The 18,107-nt window shown below is 45.4% G+C and overlaps 1 protein-coding gene across 1 annotated transcript in view; it reads left to right on the top strand.

The window, feature by feature from the left end:
- Window positions 1-1,858: 1,858 nt before the first annotated feature.
- The window catches only part of Slc22a2 (solute carrier family 22 member 2), a 36,110-nt gene continuing 19,861 nt past the window's right edge, over window positions 1,859-18,107 (top strand). Inside the window, exons 1-5 of the mRNA XM_031351691.1 lie at window positions 1,859-2,363; window positions 4,395-4,498; window positions 11,294-11,448; window positions 14,076-14,244; window positions 17,106-17,220. Coding sequence (XP_031207551.1) covers window positions 1,950-2,363; window positions 4,395-4,498; window positions 11,294-11,448; window positions 14,076-14,244; window positions 17,106-17,220 — 957 coding nt within the window. The 5' untranslated portion in view covers window positions 1,859-1,949. The remainder of the gene's footprint in view (window positions 2,364-4,394; window positions 4,499-11,293; window positions 11,449-14,075; window positions 14,245-17,105; window positions 17,221-18,107) is intronic.

The raw sequence follows: 18,107 nt of genomic DNA, 5'->3' as shown, positions 1-18,107 counted from the left end.
ATGGAATATGCCACAAATAAATTGACAAGGGTACAAGATTGCCCAGATTGAAGTGCCCAGCACTGAAATAGCTCCTAGCTGTGGCTTCTTCCATGGGGCCACACGGAGCTGCTTGCTCGTGTGTCTCGGCTGTCTCCTCTAGTCTGTCACCTACTAGCATCAGTTTTATAGCTGTTTAGCTCTGGGCTTCGTTTCGGTGTTAGCGTCTCACTAGTAACATGTCAAATGACTGAGGAGCCAATGTTGTAAGTGATCTGAGCGCTCTCCTGTGCCTTATCGGATCAGTCTTTCTAGTTCTGGATGAATTTCAACACCGTTCCTTGGCACAGGATGCTCTCCTTGACTCTCACCTGGAGGCCTCTTGCTCACGGGTGTGAAGATCTGGCGTCCTGATACGGACTGTACCCATGAGTCAGTCACAGGTGTGAGCGCTTGTGAATTTCCTAGTAGGAGGCAGTGGGGACCATGTCTGGTCCCTGGATGGAGAGGGAGGCTTGACAATCATAGTTGCTTTTGAACTAGCCCACTCCCACGGCCTGCACAGTGAATAATAGATGTGGCCTCAGCTTCTGACGTAGTCCCTTAGGACTATGTCTGGACAGGACTGAGGAAATCCCTAAAAGGCTCTAAACCCACTCAGTGAGCAGATGACCAAGGGGCTACAGGGGCCCAGGTAATGGCGCATCTCTGGAAGCCAGACAAGGCCATGGCAGGCAGTCATGGGCATCCTCACCAGTGTCCAGCCAGCAGCTTCAGGGAAAAGGGAGATTACTATGGGTCACTACCTTTGGACTCAGCTGTTAGGCCCACTGATTATTTAACAGAAGAAGAGGGGGAGGGCTGGGGGGGGGGAGGAGAAGGAAGGTAGGAAATCAGAAAGAGGAAAGAGAGAGGAAGAGAGGGGGAGCACACAGAAGAGAAGGGACACAGACAGCCGATACATTCCAGTTTTATCATGCAGGTTAGTCAGCAGGAGAGACAGGCAGACAGACAGACAGACAATGCATTCCAGTTTTATCATGCAAGTCTGTCAGCAGGTCACCCTTCTTGGCTTTGCCAGGCAGCATCACTCTGCTCTGGGGTCCTTCTGTCCAGCAAGAAAGAGAGATTGCCTGTTTGCCTGGCATTTGGATACTCTTACCAATATCCTGAAGGAGCATCCCTAGGTTAGGGTCACTAACGCAGATGGAACAACCTAGAACAATGGAATGACCATGGAACAAATACACCCATGGGCCGAGTTTGCACTTGACCTACATATAAGAAAAATGTGTTACTCTTCCCTCACAAGTGGGCGAAGAGGAAGAGCACAACAGGGTTGAGAGGTAAGAATGCCAAACTGGAGTGAACCCTTTGAAAAGTCAGAAGGATTCAATCTGAGGGAAATCAAAGCCACAGCATGTCACTCAAGCGCATTGCTTTCAGGGGGATCTGGGAGCTTGGAGGTGACCCCAGACCCTGGTGCACATTTCATTGGGCATGTACAACCAAATGCCTGTGTGTCTCTGTCGCACCTACAGGAGAGGCCAGCTGTATAGGTGACAAGGATATATTAATTTTCAGGCCACTTAATGTGCTAGGGAAAGATTAACCAGCTGTGATATGTTAAGAGACTCAGATTTCTCCCCGTGGGATACAGAGAAGGGATTGTTTGTAATGCCGCTGTGAGGCAGAGACGAACTCACAGAGAATGAGGTTACAATAAACACATCACACTCCAGGGCCTGCTCTGGGCATTTCCGGGCAGCAAGATCTTCCCCCATTGGAGAGGTGCGATTGGAAGTTGGCCTGTCGGAGGGAAGTCTGACCCGAAGGCTGGTCCCTCTCTAAATAAGCTAAGGCTCACCCTTTGACTCTTGGTCAAGAGTCGTCCTGAGCTGACCGCAGTTGCCTTCAGAAGCATTTGGAGCCCTGTAGGTGAAGCCTGAGAACAGCTACCTCCGGGGACCATGCCGACCGTGGATGATATTCTAGAACATATAGGAGAATTCCACCTTTTTCAGAAACAAACATTTTTCCTCTTAGCTCTGCTCTCTGGTGCCTTCACCCCCATCTATGTGGGCATCGTTTTCCTGGGATTCACTCCTGACCACCACTGCTGGAGTCCTGGAGTGGCCGAGCTGAGCCAGCGGTGTGGCTGGAGCCCGGCAGAGGAGCTGAACTACACTGTGCCGGGCCTGGGGTCTGCAGGTGAGGCCTCCTTCCTCAGCCAGTGCATGAGGTATGAGGTGGACTGGAACCAGAGCACCCTTGACTGTGTGGACCCACTGTCCAGCCTGGTTACCAACAGGAGTCACTTGCCACTGAGCCCTTGCGAGCATGGCTGGGTGTACGACACTCCCGGTTCCTCCGTCGTCACTGAGGTAAGTGAGCTCAGGCATTAGGATGCAAAAGAAGCAAATAACTGAGTCTGTCTTAAGAAAGAACCAGGAAATGTATGGTTCTTATGCTTGTCCAGACGTGCTTTTTGGACCCATATGCCTTACAAAATCTCAGCTTCCTGTTAAGAACATGCAGCCACTCACTTGTCTGAGGTAGTTACGGAGAACTCTGCTGATGCTGGCAGGCATGAGGCTGGTATATGCAGGACTCAGCCATGAGCAGCAAGGAAGTGCACATGGGAGTGCCCAAAATGATGCCAGAGGTGGGCATGCTTCTAGGGTCACATCTGTCAGAAGCCTTTCTCTCCCACCACCACACTCATGTCACCAGAAAGCGTGTGACTCTCCCCTGACTCCTGCGCTCCACTAAGGAGCATTCTAAGATGTGCTCTTCACTCCAGAGATATTTGTTCCTCTTTACTGGGGCCAAAATGCCCACAGGAAATTTTGAGGCTGTAGGTTAGACCATGACACAATTATTTTTATTAAAAAGTATAGTCACAGAGGCAGGCAAGATGGCTTAGAGGGTCAAGGCACTTACAAAGCAAGCCTGAAAACCTGAGGCCAGTAGACTGACCTCAAGTACCCCCGTAAAAGTAGGTGGAGAGAACCAACTCCACAAAGTTGTATACTGACTTCCACACGCATGCAGTAAACATGGGCACACCTACTCGCATGCACCAGACACACACATACCATGATGATAAAGGTGTCTTAAACAGAAAAGATAGTTATGGGCCGACGGTATGGTTCAGTAGGTGAAGCACATTCTTGTAAGTGTGAGAATCTGAGAATTGAAATTCAGGCTCCAGAACCCACAGGAAAAAAAAATTCAGGTATAGGCACGTGAATGTAATTCCAGCACCAAGGAACCAAGGACAGCTGGATTCCCAAGGCTTGCTAGGCAGCCAGCTGAACCTAGTTGACTTTATTCTGGCCATTGAGAGGCCCTATTTCAAAAATAAATAAATAAAGTAAGGCTGGCTCTTGGGAAATGGCAGCAAGGGCTGTTTTCTGGACTCGTGTGCAAGTGTACATACCTATGCACACATGAACACTCACATTCATGCACGCACACACACACACACATACGCATGAACCCATTGTGAAGCCCATTCTGTGAAGAGAAAAAGCAGGTGTGGAGACTTACCCTGGAATTGTCTTGCAAACACAGAGGGAGCTGTTATGCAACTAGTAGGAAATGACAGCATGCGTCATGGGGAGATATCCTGGCCTTTAGTGAATGAGCCTCATGGGGGTCATGGGGAGATCTGAAATGGCCTTCATGCCGCATCAAAACTCCTAGAAAGGACTCCACACCACTTTAAGACAGCTCTACAGAGTAACTCACCTCATGCCTCTGTACAGTGGTCAGGAAACTGAGGCCACAGAAGAACTTGGTTGTGCGCCAGGCTGCAGAATCAGAGATGGCAGAATGGATGTTAGAAGACTGTCTCTTGTCTGCTTAATTTCCTCCTGCCTTCCAAGCTAACCAGACCAAATGTAAGTCACTGCAGGACACCTTGAATCTCCCGATCTTTTTTTTTTAAAAGCCAGCTAAGAGTTGTTCAAAGTTCGATTCCCTCTAGCTGTGCATGTGTATGCCTCCACTCATGTTTGTGTCTTATGAATAGAAGGGAGAGGATGAATTTGTCTGTAAGTCTTACGTCTGTAAGTCAAGCCACTACCTGCTCTCAGCCGATAGAGCCAGTGCTTTAGCCAAATGCCAGACTCACACCGTCAGATGGAACGCTAAATGGATTCCAGGGGAAATCTTTTGGCAATGTATAGAAAGTTCTCGTGGGTTACGAAGCAGCTGGGTTATTGGCACTCAGTTCAAGAAATATTCAAGAGTAAGTCCCACACAGTAATTAGCTGAACCTCTGGGGCTCTCTGGAGCTCCCCACTAGGAATATTCAAAGAACTCTGAGATGAATGTGTCTAAGGAGATTCTAATAGCATTTTCTCTCTCCCCCCCCACCCCGCTTGGATGGCAACCTCACATCTGGACAGTTTAACCTAGTGTGTGCTCACTCCTGGATGCTGGACCTGTTTCAGTCAGTGGTGAATGTGGGGTTTTTCATCGGTGCTGTGGGGATTGGCTACCTAGCAGACAGGTAGGTGAAACACCTGCAGGGCTTTTAAAATAACCCACAGGTTCAGACAGCACTTGGGCTCACCCACCCTGCACGAAGCCTTCTTCAAACCAAACACATAGACAGCCCACTTGCTCCCACCCGTCTTAACGGTGGTTGCTTTTATAATCTTGGATTTTCCTCAGCTGCTTGGATAACAATGACTCATGTTTACTCTCAAATCCTCTGGAGGTCAGGGAAGGAGGTTTCAAACACCAGGCAGGACATTTTATTTACAGACTTTCCATCAGTTCCAGGCTAGACGAGGAAGCCATCAATGATTTATCCTCCCTTGTGATGCCCAGTCTATTCTTTGTCCTTACGTAGTCATGAGCCTTCAGGAGCTATGAGCTCTGTCTATACAGGCCAGCTAATTCTCATATATAAGAAACCCTGATACCAGGCTCTTCGCCTCTGTCCATTCACATTCAGTCTTGGCACCAGCCAAGCCGTGCCTCCTGGCTCCGGTTGCCACCATTGTAGACTCCTGCTTGCTCACTATACAAAAAAGTTGTTTTTTTTTTTAATTTTCATTTTTTGTACCTTTTATTTCTTCATTTATTTTTACCTTTTTAATAAAATACCATTTCACCATCCCTGTTCTCTCTCTTCCTTTCAGTTCCTCCTTCCAGAGTTGCCCTCCCCCAAACTCTCAAGTCTACAACCTCTTTTTCTTTGATTGTTGTTGTTACACACATATATGCAGACAAATATGCAACTACAACCTGCCCTGTCTGTTTTTGGTGGGTATGAGGTTTCAGGGCTGACCAGGATAACCAATCAAGGGGCTCATGGGTGGGAGGAGCTAGTTCTTATTCTCTTAGCAATCATTAGCTGCTTGTAGATTGTGAGATTTTCCCCCTTCTGCATCTGCATGTCTATTGATACTGTCAGTGTCCATGTCTTGTTTATGCAGCCATTTCTAAAAGAGGCAGTCCCCATGGCAGACTTTAGACTTCCAGGTCCCCTGGCCTTTACAGTCTTTCCAGGACTCTTCCATGATGTTCCCGAGGCCACAGAGGCAGGCACTATGTTGCAGCTGTATTCACTGGGCTGGGTACCCTCATAAGCCATTTTTTTTTTTTTGCATTGTGTCCAGTTACAGTCTCCTGGGATGGTCGCCATATGTGGTAGAGTGATGCTTCCCTTTGATGAAGAGTGGTAGCTGCATTTACCTGTTGGGTATAAGGATGAGACTTGGAACACAGTTAAGGAACAAACACCTTTGCTCTATAGATAACCATTGGCAAGTAAGAGGAGTTCTCAACAGAGAGAGGGAGAGAGATGTGAGATTATGAAGCCCTGCAGATGCCTAGGTATCAAGGTCAATGACCCAATATTTATAATGCCCCCATGTGCAGAGTGCCTCCCATGAGCCAGGCAATCAATTCTGTGGCCTGGACAGTACCAATTTCACTGCCAGTACCTAATATGTAGTGATATGTACCTGTGCATTTAGGTGCATAACACATACTATGATGATACAATTTGTATGGTCTAGGTATGTGTAGAGAGAGACATGGCTAGGAATGGCATTCCTATCACATAAATGCAAATAGCCTCAGATGATCAGATACAACAACACAGGTAGAAAATGATATGCTTTACATGTTTAATGAAATTTAATGTATATATAGCTTTAAATAATGACTGTATTAAACAATCAGCCTGCAAAAATATGTATCTAACTCAGAAACATGAGTTCTGTGCTCACTGCCTTCTCAGACCTCCTTAACTCTCTCTCTGTCTCTGTCTCTGTCTCTCTCTCTCTCTCTCTTTCTCTCTCTCTGTCTCTCTCTCTCTCTCTCTCTCTCTCTCTCTCTCTCTCTCTCTCTCTCTCTCTCTCTCTCTCTCTCTCTCTCTCTCTTTCTCTCCTGTGAGAGATGTAAGACAGTTTTCTTTGATTATACATCAAGTTGGCATCAAAACTGCAAAGGAACTAAAGGCTCAGAAGAACACACTGACTTTACAAGAGCCTGAGGCCCCGTTGGCAGCAGGAGGGAGGATGGATGGAGGCGGAGGCAGAGGCACTTTGCCAAAAGTCACAATGCATTTGTAACTGTCTGCTCAGCCTCCCTGGCTGGCTTCCTCCTGGACCAGCTGTGGGAGGCTGTGAGGTGGAGGGGGAGGTCATTAGTTTTTGTTATGATTACACAGAACTGAGGGTAACTTTTTACAGGCTGCCTGTGAAGTCAAGACAGACATGTTAGTGAAGAGGTTCAGGGTCCAAACTCGCTGGCAACTGGTCAGGCACCTCCGGTTCATCCACTCCTTGGACAGCGAGGTGGACATTAACACCAGAACTCTAGGGAGCATCACACACACAGGTGACAGCCTCACTCGGGCTGCCGAAGCCTGTTAATTATTCTCAGCCCACTCAAGTAGGCCAGATCCAATCCCTCCTCACAGTGCATTCCCAGAACAATCCCACCAGTTTCCCTCCTCCTCAAGTGAGCTCATCCATTCTGTTTCTATGCAGGTAATCTCTAGAAAGCTGCTATTCCCTATTGCTCCCCTGGAGACTTCCAACGGGTTTCTAGTCCTTTCCCCAAAGCCAACTGGAGTTTTGCTGGTTCTTGCTCTTTCTTCTGTCCCATGAGCATGCAACAAAGCAGCACACAACGAGGAACAAACGACATGTACTTCTCTTCTGCATACTTAATGCCCACTTACAGCTTTAGACCTTGTGCAAGAAGTCAGGAATATCATGGAAACCCATTTTATCTACAAACTGTAACCAACGTTAAAGTGAAATATATTGTCCCCCTCAAAAAAAAATAATTTAAAACATCCCCTAATACCTAATAGCTGATTAGGCATGGGGTTTAGAAGAAAGCCAGGAGGCTATTTTGAAATTATCCAGGTAAGACTATTTAGTGGTGTGCTTACAGGCATTAACAGCAAACTTTCTAGAGGGAATGTGTCCATCAGAGGTGTCTAGATACAACAGTTTCTCCAAAGAAGCACAGTGAGAACAGATAACCTCAGAGGCTCAGGTGATCAGACAAAATAAGCAAGCTGTCCAGCAGTGCCACTCTACCTGGCTTTCTGTGTAGATGCTAGACATCCAAACTCAAGTACTCATGCTTCACGGCAAGAACTTCGCTTCCCGAGACATTTCCTCAGCCCCACAATCAGATTTTATTTTATTATTTAATCCTTTTTTACAGTCTAGATATGGTACACAGGGATCCCATCTCCCCTTCCCCTGTCCCATCTCCAAGAGAATATCCCCACCCCTCCACTTGATTGATTGGATCTTGAGCGTAAAGTTTGTAGACGGCAATGCCACATCACAGCATCAGAAAGTTAAAGAAGCCTGTCTGGTGGAAACAGGAGGGACCACTAGAGAAGGTGAAGTGCCCCTTTGGTAAGCTAGGCACTAAACACTGCAGTTACATGTTACAGTGGGAGCTACGGATGGAGAACTTGGAAGTGACACAGTTGAAACCACTTTCGGATCAGTAGTTGACTACTGACAACTTGACTAAAGAGACAACTTAAACTTTACATTTCAGACTGAAAACATTAACAGCCTAGGATAATTATTAATAACGCCATGGACCATTTTCAGGCAGTTAGTTAATATCTGAACCCCTCCCTGGAAGCAACTGTCCAATAATAGGAGAAGCAGCTACTGAATACTGACTTACCATGGGAACATGCAACCATGCTTGATAAAGACTGACTTCAGTCAAACTATCATTTTATGTATATTAGAGATGACATTGTTGTCTGTGAACTACTAAACAGTATTCACTAACAGTGAATTAGACACGACCAGGGGGACGTGACGACCCCTAAGTCCACTCTGGAGCCAGCTACTTTCTGTTACTATGATGTAATCCTTTGGGCCGAGTGACTTTGTAAAGGACTGGTGTTAGTCAGTTCTGGATGCCCAAGAGGACATTGGCATCAGCCCAGCCCCATTGAGGTGCTCATGGCTGGTGACAGGAAGGTGAGGGACCATGTGTAGGAGACAAAAATCACATCACAAAACATATCCAGAATGCCATTTGGGGGTCAGGCTCACTCCTAACAATTCACTCTCTTAATATCTCTTTCAGGAGCTGGAGCAACAGCTCCATAGATAAAGTTCTTGCTGGGTAAGCATGAGGTTCTGAATTCTATCCCAGAACACATGTTTAAAAAGCAGTGGTGCGGAGAGTGGAGAGGTGAATCATCAGCAGTTAACAGCAAGTTTTGCTTTGGAGGAGAACCTGGGCTCAATAGGCAGCACCAACATGGTGGGTTACCACCATCCATAACTCCAGTCCTAGGGGATCCTAGGACTTCTTTGGGCTTCTGTGGGCATCCGACATGTATGTGGTTCACAGACATGCATGCAGGTAAAACACTCATACACATAAAATTCATAAATCATATAATACGTAAGTGAAAAAAAATTAAACCAAGCATGGTTATAGATTCTTGGATTCCAACACTAAGGAGTCAGAAACCCTGGGATTCAATAGCTAGTCAGCTAGCCTAGCCTATTTAGTGAGTCTCTGGCCAGGTAGAGACCATATCTCAAAAAGGAAAAACAACATCTGAGGAATGATGCCTGAGGTTGGCCTCTGTTTTCCATATGTGTGTGTGTGTGTGTGTGTGTGCGCGCACGCATGTGCATGTGCTCCTGTACACACATGCACACACACGCATGCACACACACATACACAAACAAACAAAGAACCAATTGAGAACCCTAGGGTACTGCTTTATTCCCTTCTAAGGGAGGTGTTCCCAATGGCCTAGGCACCTACCATCAATATTCACCTCTTCAGAATTCATGAGTTCCCAATATTGCTACACTGAGGACAAAGTTCTTGATACATGAGTCCTTGGGGGACAGCCTTACACCAGCTCTGAGGGTACCTAAGATAAAGGTCGGAGCTCTCTATATCTAATACCTCATGGAATCCCCCTTCCAAATAGTTAGTTAGGTTTTTGTTTTCAAGGTAAAGAAATGTCATAATACCGAGCAGTGGTGGTGCACGCCTTTAATCCCAGCACTTAGGAGGCAGAGGCAGGTGGATTTCTGAGTTTGAGGCCAGCCTGGTCTACAGAGTGAGTTCCAGGACATCCAGGGCTACACAGAAAACAAAACAAAACAACAACAACAAAAAAAGAAATGTCATAATGTCGAATAATTTCTCCAACATTCCCCTCTACTCTGTGTCCTCGGACAACCCTCCCAGTCTCCAGACTGATGAAACCTGAGTTCTTCAAATAAAACTATAGAAGCCATCCCAAGAGGCTTCATTACAAATAGAATGATAACTGTGGGAAGCCAACACAGAAATTTTCTTAGCTAGCAGTTGCCTGGGAAGTTAGTAAACCCTCACTCATGGATCGCTCTATGATCTGACTAGACTTTTAAGGCATCCATCTCAGGGAGGTCTGGAAGGAGAAAATCTCCTAGGGTAGTCACAGTACCTGGGTGAAGCAGGCTCAACAAGCTTTAAATTTATCCGTGCAGCCTCACAAATGTTACTAAACAGAGCTGGAATCAGGGATCTGTGCATGTGCATGTGTGTGGTATGTATGTATATGTGGTGTGTGTATGTGTATATGGTATGTGTGTGAGGTATGGTGTGCGTGTATGTGTGGTGTGTGTATGTGTGTGTGGTATGTGTGTGTGTGTGTGCGTAGTGTGTGTGTATGATGTATATGTGTGTGGTGTGTGTGTATAGTGTATGTATGTGTTTGTGTGGTATGGATGTATGGTGTGTGTGTATGTATGAATGTGTGGTGTATGTATGTGGTATGTGGTGTGTGGTATATGTGTGGAGTGTGTATGTGTGTGTGTGTGCTGTGTATGTATGTGTGGTGTCTGTATGTGTATGAGGTATGTATATGGTGTGTGTGTGTGGTGTGTGTGGTGTGTGTGGTGTGTGTGGTGTGTGTGTGGTGTGTGTGTGTGTAGTGTATATATGTGTTTGTGTGGTATGTGTGTGTGGTGTGTGTGTGTGTGATGTGTGTGTATGAATGTGTGGTGTGTGTATATGTGTGTGTGTGTGGTATGTGGTGTATGTGTATGTGTGGTATGTGTATGTGTGTGTAGAGTGTGTATATGTGTGTGTTTGTATGTGTGTGTGGTATGTGTATGGTATATATGTATGCATGGTATGTGTGTGGTGTGTGTGTGTGTGCGTATTTGTATTGTATGTGGTATGTTTGTATGTGTGTGTGTGTGATGTGTGGGTATGAATGTGTGGTATGTGTATATGCGGTGTGTGTGTATCTGTGTGTGTGTGTGTGTGTGTGTGTGTGTGTGTGTGTTGGGAGGAAGTATCAATCCATACCTCAAGAATTGAGCACTGGTCTTGGATTTTGATCACATCTTTATAATGTCTGTAAATTTTCTCCAACTATTCACTAATCTAATTGTGATGGTTGGTATTGTCAACTTGTTGGGATATAGAATCACCTAGAAGACAACAGTGTGAGAGTGACTGTAAGGGATTATAGAGACTAGATGGAAGACCCACCTTGATTGTGGACATCATTGTTCTATGAGCTGAACTCCTGGCTGGACTCAAAAGAGAGAGTGAGTTAAGCACCAGCATCTGCAGTTCTCTGCTTCCTGATTATAGATACAATGTAGCCAGCTGCCTCAAGCTCCTGGAGCTGACTGCCCCTCTCCTAGAACTGTCAGCCAAAACAAAGCCTTTCCTCCACCTGTAAGCTGCTTTTACTGGATACTTTGTCACAGCGCTAGAAGAAGCAACTAATACACCAACTAATTCCACACCCTATCTTGGTTCTTCTCTGTAGGTTTGGTCGGAAGTTCTGCCTCTTGGTCACCATCCTCATCAACTCTATCTCTGGGGTTCTCATGGCCATTTCCCCCAACTATGCCTGGATGTTGGTGTTTCGCTTTCTCCAGGGACTGGTCAGCAAAGCGGGCTGGTTAATTGGCTACATCCTGAGTAAGAAGTGTTGTTGGGTACACACAGGGACTTTTAGTCAGTGGAACCTGGGCAGACAATGCTGACTTTTACTCTGTACCTAAAAAAAATTTTAACCAGGCAGTGGTGGCACAAACCTTTAATCCCAGCACTGGAGAGGCAAAGACAGGTAGATCTCTTAGTTCGAGCTCAGCCTGGTCTGCAGATTGAGTTTCAGGACAGCCAAGGCTACACAGAGAAACTCTGTCCTGAAAACCACCTCTCCCGACAAAAGAATATTTTAGAGTATTTTCTGGGCCCTGGGGTGTTATATGGAGAGAATGCCTAGCCTACCAAACCTATTTAGACAGAAGACTCTAAGATAAGAGATGTGCATGGGTTGTGAGTGAATTCTCACTGCCTCTTGTCTGTTCTGATAAACCATCTAGACTGACATGCAGGGAAGCAGAAGACCCAAGCATGTCTGTCTACCTTTGGTTATTCAGCAAGATCTAGAACTGGCTAGGAGACAGGCTTCGGCATGCCTGTGGGGGATTATCTATACAAGGCTAAGCGACTTAACTGTGGGTGGCCCATTCTATGAGCTGGGGTCCTGGACTGAAAGAAAAGTAGAGAGCAAGCTATAAAAACTGGGCTATAATTTACTCACTAGTAACTGGAGTTACACTTAAGGTCCACCGAGGTACAAAAGCGTGCTTAATTCTTCAGCATGGCAGCTATCTAACACTTAGGGGAAATCACCACCTAGTTAATATATAATTTTACCTGGTAACATGAATCTGGAGGAACTTCAGGGCAGAAAGAGAGCATTGTTTCCTCCAAAAAAGACAAATAACAAATGGTTGGTGAATGAAGAACTTAATGTAGGCAGCTATTCAACTAGTAATTTGGTTTCTAGAATATACTATGTAGAAATCAATTATTCCAGTGTATGTTTTGTCATTAATTTCAGCCTCTGAACCACTTGTTTCTTTCAAAGGCTCTATGAATGTCAGGTTCTTGATACCCACCTTGTGACTCCTCCCCACTCCCACCCCACATCTCCCAAGCCCCAGCCAGGACAATAGCCACTTTGAAAGACAGACACTTGCATTTGTTGAACACCGTATCATTTTATTTAATCAAATCAGCATTTTAAAATATGGTTTCCAGTAACTTATAGAAATAGGCTTAGCATGTATGTCTGCTGAGTTAGAAATAATTAAAATCCTTAACAGGTTTGCAAGACATTTAAAGCAAAGACTAATGCTTGTTGGACATGTGAAATTCTAATTTCAGTATGTTTTTCATATGAACACAACTTATCTCCTACCTCCCTGCATACAGACCTCATGTGCCTGCCATGATGCAGACATGAGACAATGAATAAAGCTGATTATTTCTTTATGTGCAACGGTGGTTGGTAACTTGCTTCTCGAAGCATATAAGTCTTGACTTGTATGCTTTCTATTTCTAAACCTTAACTACTCTCACCATAAAGGTTTCCAGGAGACATGTATTTAACAACTCATTTGCAAAGTTTTTGAAATTTTCTAAATGAATACTTTGCAAGCTAGTAGTAGCTGATTCCTGCCCCTGCCCACCAGTGTTTCTAAGTCCATTACATAAATAAACAGAATCACAAAGCAAGTATTTATCTGTGTAAGAGAGCAACTTATATATAAATGTCCATTTATACATGAAACATGTGTGACTCAAATTCAGTCCTTAATTCATTTGTTCATGCCTTGAGTTATCACTGCCTGGTTTTTGTGTGAAATTCGTGTGAAATATGATTAAATTCATCCCTGAAATTTTAAAAATATAGTTTTATTTTATGTTATTTTATTTTTGTGTGTATATGTGTATATGCCACACATGAGCAGGTACCTGTGGAAGACAGAAGAGGGTGTCATATCCCCTGAGACTGGAGTTAGAGGTGACTGTGAATGACCTGACAGAGATGGTGGGAACCAAACCAGGTCCTCTGCAAAGCCAGCAAGCGCTCTTAACCACCGAACCATCTCTCAGCCCTTGAAATTATTTTGTTATTATTGTTGCTATTTTTATTTTGTTCTTTGACACAAAAACATGTATGTAATTCAGAATGGCCTTGAACTTACAAGAATCCTCCTGCCTCTACCCCTGCCTCTGCCCTTGACTCTCAAGTACTGAGATTATAGGCATGAGGTCTATACGTAGCTTTGTGCCAAAATTATTTTAAAAGTCAAAAAGATTTGCTCATTTTGTTAACATGGTTCAGTTAATGCAAGTTTATAATTAATACAATAGCAATAACTTCAACAAAATGCCCACTACCACTACCCACACATATAGCATACACACACACATACACAACACATACATACCATGCACAACAAACACACATACACACACAACACACATACATACGCACACAACACATACCTATCATATACAACACAGACAACACATACATACCACACAAACACCACACCACACACACACATACACATACTACACACATATCACACATATGCATACCACACACACACACACACACACACACCACATACACATTTTAAATTGTTTGGAGAGCTATATAGAGAATTAAATTAAGCCTGTATTTTTATTCTGGTTGGGAGCCAGCTTTGGTTCACCCTGCTGACCACATGAATTCTTTTCTGTAGTTACAGAATTTGTTGGGCTGGGCTATCGCAGAACAGTGGGGATTTGCTACCAAGTCGCCTTTACTGTTGGGCTCCTGATCCTCGCAGGAGTGGCCTATGCCCTTCCCAACTGGAGGTGGCTGCAATTTGCTGTGACTCTGCCCAACTTCTGCTTCCTGCTCTATTTCTGGTAAGTCTGCTGGGAACAGAAAGAAGATGCATCAGAATAATCTATGTTGTCCAAGCCTTCCTTCAGCTATGAACATGCTGCTTGTAGATGTAAGGCTTTGTCTCCTGGCCTGTGTCACAGGAAGCTATAAAACCCACACAGTCCCCTGCTGGAAATCCAATGGCCTTTAGGTTGGGGCCTAAGACTTTTGTGACCTGTTTCTTTTATTTCCTGTTATTTATTTAATGTTTTGTTCCCAGCAGCTGGTGTCACACCCTTCTTAAAAAGTCAACAGTGTTTCCATTTGTTATCCAGTTACTCCTTTACAAAAACCTCTAGAATGGACAGGCAGTGTGGTAAATGATTCTATCACTATGTTCCCATAGGCCTGACCAAGGCAGGTATATCGAATCAGTCATAACAGCCATTATCCCAAAAAGGGCCAACATGGCAACCCAGATAGGCCATATTGATAAATTCAAGTTACCCAGATGAGGAAAACGTATTTATCATTCCTACCAAATACATACAGACCAGCAAGTTGATGAGGAATCATTCATAAGAATGTGGAGGTTTGAAGGGCTCTCTCTAGGATATGAGTTGAGCTTTGGATCTGTCAAACTTGAGATGCCAAAAGGAGGTCATGTACCGATATCCAGGACACGTGAAATTTAAGAATCTGGGATTCAAGTAAATTGTCTGTATATCTTGGTTGCATGTGGAACAGAGAGACAGCAAGTGCAAGTGGCCAGAGTTAGAAGATGAAGGACTGAGGACCAGAACTCAAGAAATAACTGGTGTTGGAGAGATGGATAAGCGCTTTCCATACAGATGCAAAGGCCGGAGTTCAGATCCCCAGCACCTATCTAAGTGCCGGGCAGGTGCCAGCCCGCCTGTAATTTCAGAGGTTGAAAGGCAGAGCCAGGGGATTCCTGAAGCAGGACAGCTTGCCAGACTAGAGAGATTGGCAAGTTCTGGGTACCATTGAAAGATTCTGGCATTCTGCCTTATTGAGTGAGATGGAGAGCGATAGAGGGTGTCCCATCATCAGCCTGAGGCCTTCACATACAAGCACACGCACACACACCCAATCACACATATACAAACACACACATACAAAACGAAGGGGCAGAAATGAATCACCAATCTTAGAGCAGGAAAGATGAAACAAAAGGAGCAAACTGGTACCACTGTAGGAAAAGGGGGACTTCAGGGGCAGATGTAGGGGTAGGGACCACAGGCAGTTCTGATTAATCTTCATCTCTCCAGAAACTTCCATTGGTTGCTTCCCAGCCCTGGTGGGATCTCCCCAACATTAGTAAACTGGTGGCTGCATCTCTGTAGGTCACACAATACCAGGCTCTGTGGTAGCTTCTTGTCCAAGGCACTCCTACAGTAAGGCCCAAGTGATTGTCCAAACTTCACATGAACACAGATAACCCTTATGTGTGCATCTAGTAAGCTGTCGAGCGAGCCCACAGTGACACATCTCAGCTTAGGTCGAGCCAGAATTTCTTCCCCTGGTGTTCCTAGGAAAACTTAGACCACCCATATATCCCACCTGTAAGCTGTCCAAATTCCTACCTTCTCCCAAATGCCCACTTCTTTGCCCCCCAACCTCCCAAGATCAGGCAACTGTGGAGAGGCCATTAGAACTTTTCATAGGCAGCTAGAAAAAATGACCCTACAGCATCCCCGTGGTTGGCTGCTAAGCAGGCCTCACTCTGGGTCTTGACCCCTCTTAACCAAGCAGTCAACCATGGTTCTTTCCCACATGGCCCTCCTACAGAAAGATCTAGCCCAGGTCCCTCTAGGCTCTTCTACTTTTCCCAGGGCAGCGAGCCACCAAGACTTCCAGCTCTTATGCCTTTAACCCAGTGAGCTTAGCCCTTCTAGCTTCCAACATAGCTGGCTGCCTCTCCTCCCCAACCTCCACCTACATTCACCCTGACCTTGACTGCTCTGAGGGCTCCAAGGCACAGGCCCTTGGGGACTGGCAATGGCTGCTTGAGCCTGCTAGGTCAGGACACAGAGTGCTTGCTTAGAAACAGCACCCTAGGACTTGCAGGGCCTTTTTAAGCCTGCTAGGTCAAGCTCAAACAATTCAGTTCCGTTTCTGCATTCTGCTCACTACCTGACCTCAGAAGCTCACTGCATTTTTTTCAGCATGGAAAAAAAATATGCATCATATGGCATAACAAAACATGTAATGTATTATCTGTAACATATAGCCATATAACCATGCATCAACTGTGTATCATATAGTAGTTAATGCATGATCTATGTGTGTATATTGTCATGTATATCCTTGTTTTCTTACAACTCCTTCCTCTATTCCTTGACCTTAGTTCTCAGGCCCACCCCTCCCCATACCTCCTTCCCCTCCCTACCCCTCCTTATCCCTTCCCCATCCTCCCACCTCCACACCCCTCCTCACCTCTTCCCACCCCTCCCCACCTTCCCTCACCCCTCCCCACTCCTTCCTACCCCTCTCCACTCCTTACCCTCCCCTGCCCCTCTTCGCCCTTCCCCACTCCTCCTCACCCCTCCCTACCTCTCCTTATCCCTTCCCCATCCCCCCTCCCTGCCCCTCCTCGCCCCTCCTCATCCTTCCGTGTGATGACACAAGCTGCACGTTCAGCTGCTCCCTGCTTAACAGCTCATGTGCTGCTGTTCAGGTTAGGAGTCTCTGAAGAAGAGGCCTGAAGGCTTCCTGGACATGGGCTAACTACAAGTCAGCATTTAAGGGAAGACTGAGCCCCACATGCCCTGCACAGTATTCTTGGCTGAACCTCCCCATGCAAAATGCTCCCAGAGCCTCAACTGTGCGGATTAGCAGTGGACAGTCATCAAGGTACCCCTCCCCTGGTCTTATACCCTAGGTGCATACCGGAATCTCCAAGATGGCTGATCTCCCAGAACAAAAATGTGAAAGCCATGAAGATAATTAAGCATATTGCTAAGAAAAATGGAAAATCAGTGCCAGTCTCTCTTCAGGTGAGTTGAGGCTTTGGGTGTCAAGTGCTGGGTGCTGAGAAGGGAGGGTACAGAAAACATGCCATGTGTGCTATTGATCCCAGCAGACAGGCATGGGGCCCACTTCCTTGCATTTTGGCTGCACTATAGGAAAGTACGGTAGAATATTTCGTACACAAGACTCATGTTCCCCGAGAGAATAAACAGATGGCAAACATCAGACTCAAAAATAAACCAGACTTTTTCAAACAAGTCAGAGAAAGACCTGTTTCTGTCTTGTGCAGCTCAAGGTTTTACTGGCCACTCTGCCTCAGTAGATGCTGTTCTATTTCCTATATGCCCAGCTTCCCCAGGACAGAGTCTAGATCTGTGAAGCAGAGTTCTGAACACAAATAATATCATAGATGATTTTGCGTGTAGCCATGTGGTCTGTGTTTCAGACCTTGCCGTTAGAAGTTCACAGTACTCTGAACTCAAACCTGTTCATACGTAGGGACTAGAAAGGAGAAAGGGGTTGTAATAGAAAATTGTGTCCAGGGTTGGGATGTTGTTCAGTTGATATGGTACTTGCCTAGCATGCATGAAGCTCAGGGTTCAATTCCCAGTGCTACACAAAACCTTTGTGTGTGCATGCCAGTAACTCCTGCATTCGGAGGTGGTAGAGCCAGGAGGCTCAGATATTGAAGTTATCCTTGGCTACACAGTGAGTTCAAGGATACTCCAGGCAGAGGTGATGTTTCAAGAAAAAAAAAATGATAAAAAGAAAATTCTGTCTAGATAAGAGTAAATCATTTCTGAATGAGAATGTAGCATAGGTTAGTAGGCTAACTGTAAGATTTTGACATTTATATGACTTGATTTGAAAGACTCGGAGACCATATGTGTGTGTGTGTGTGTGAGAGAGAGAG

This window comes from Mastomys coucha, unplaced genomic scaffold (genome assembly GCF_008632895.1).
Source record: "Mastomys coucha isolate ucsf_1 unplaced genomic scaffold, UCSF_Mcou_1 pScaffold5, whole genome shotgun sequence".
NCBI classification, from domain to species: Eukaryota; Metazoa; Chordata; class Mammalia; order Rodentia; family Muridae; genus Mastomys; species Mastomys coucha.
The sequence above is the reverse complement of the archived record's forward strand: the minus strand, read 5'-3'. Positions and strand labels throughout refer to the sequence as shown.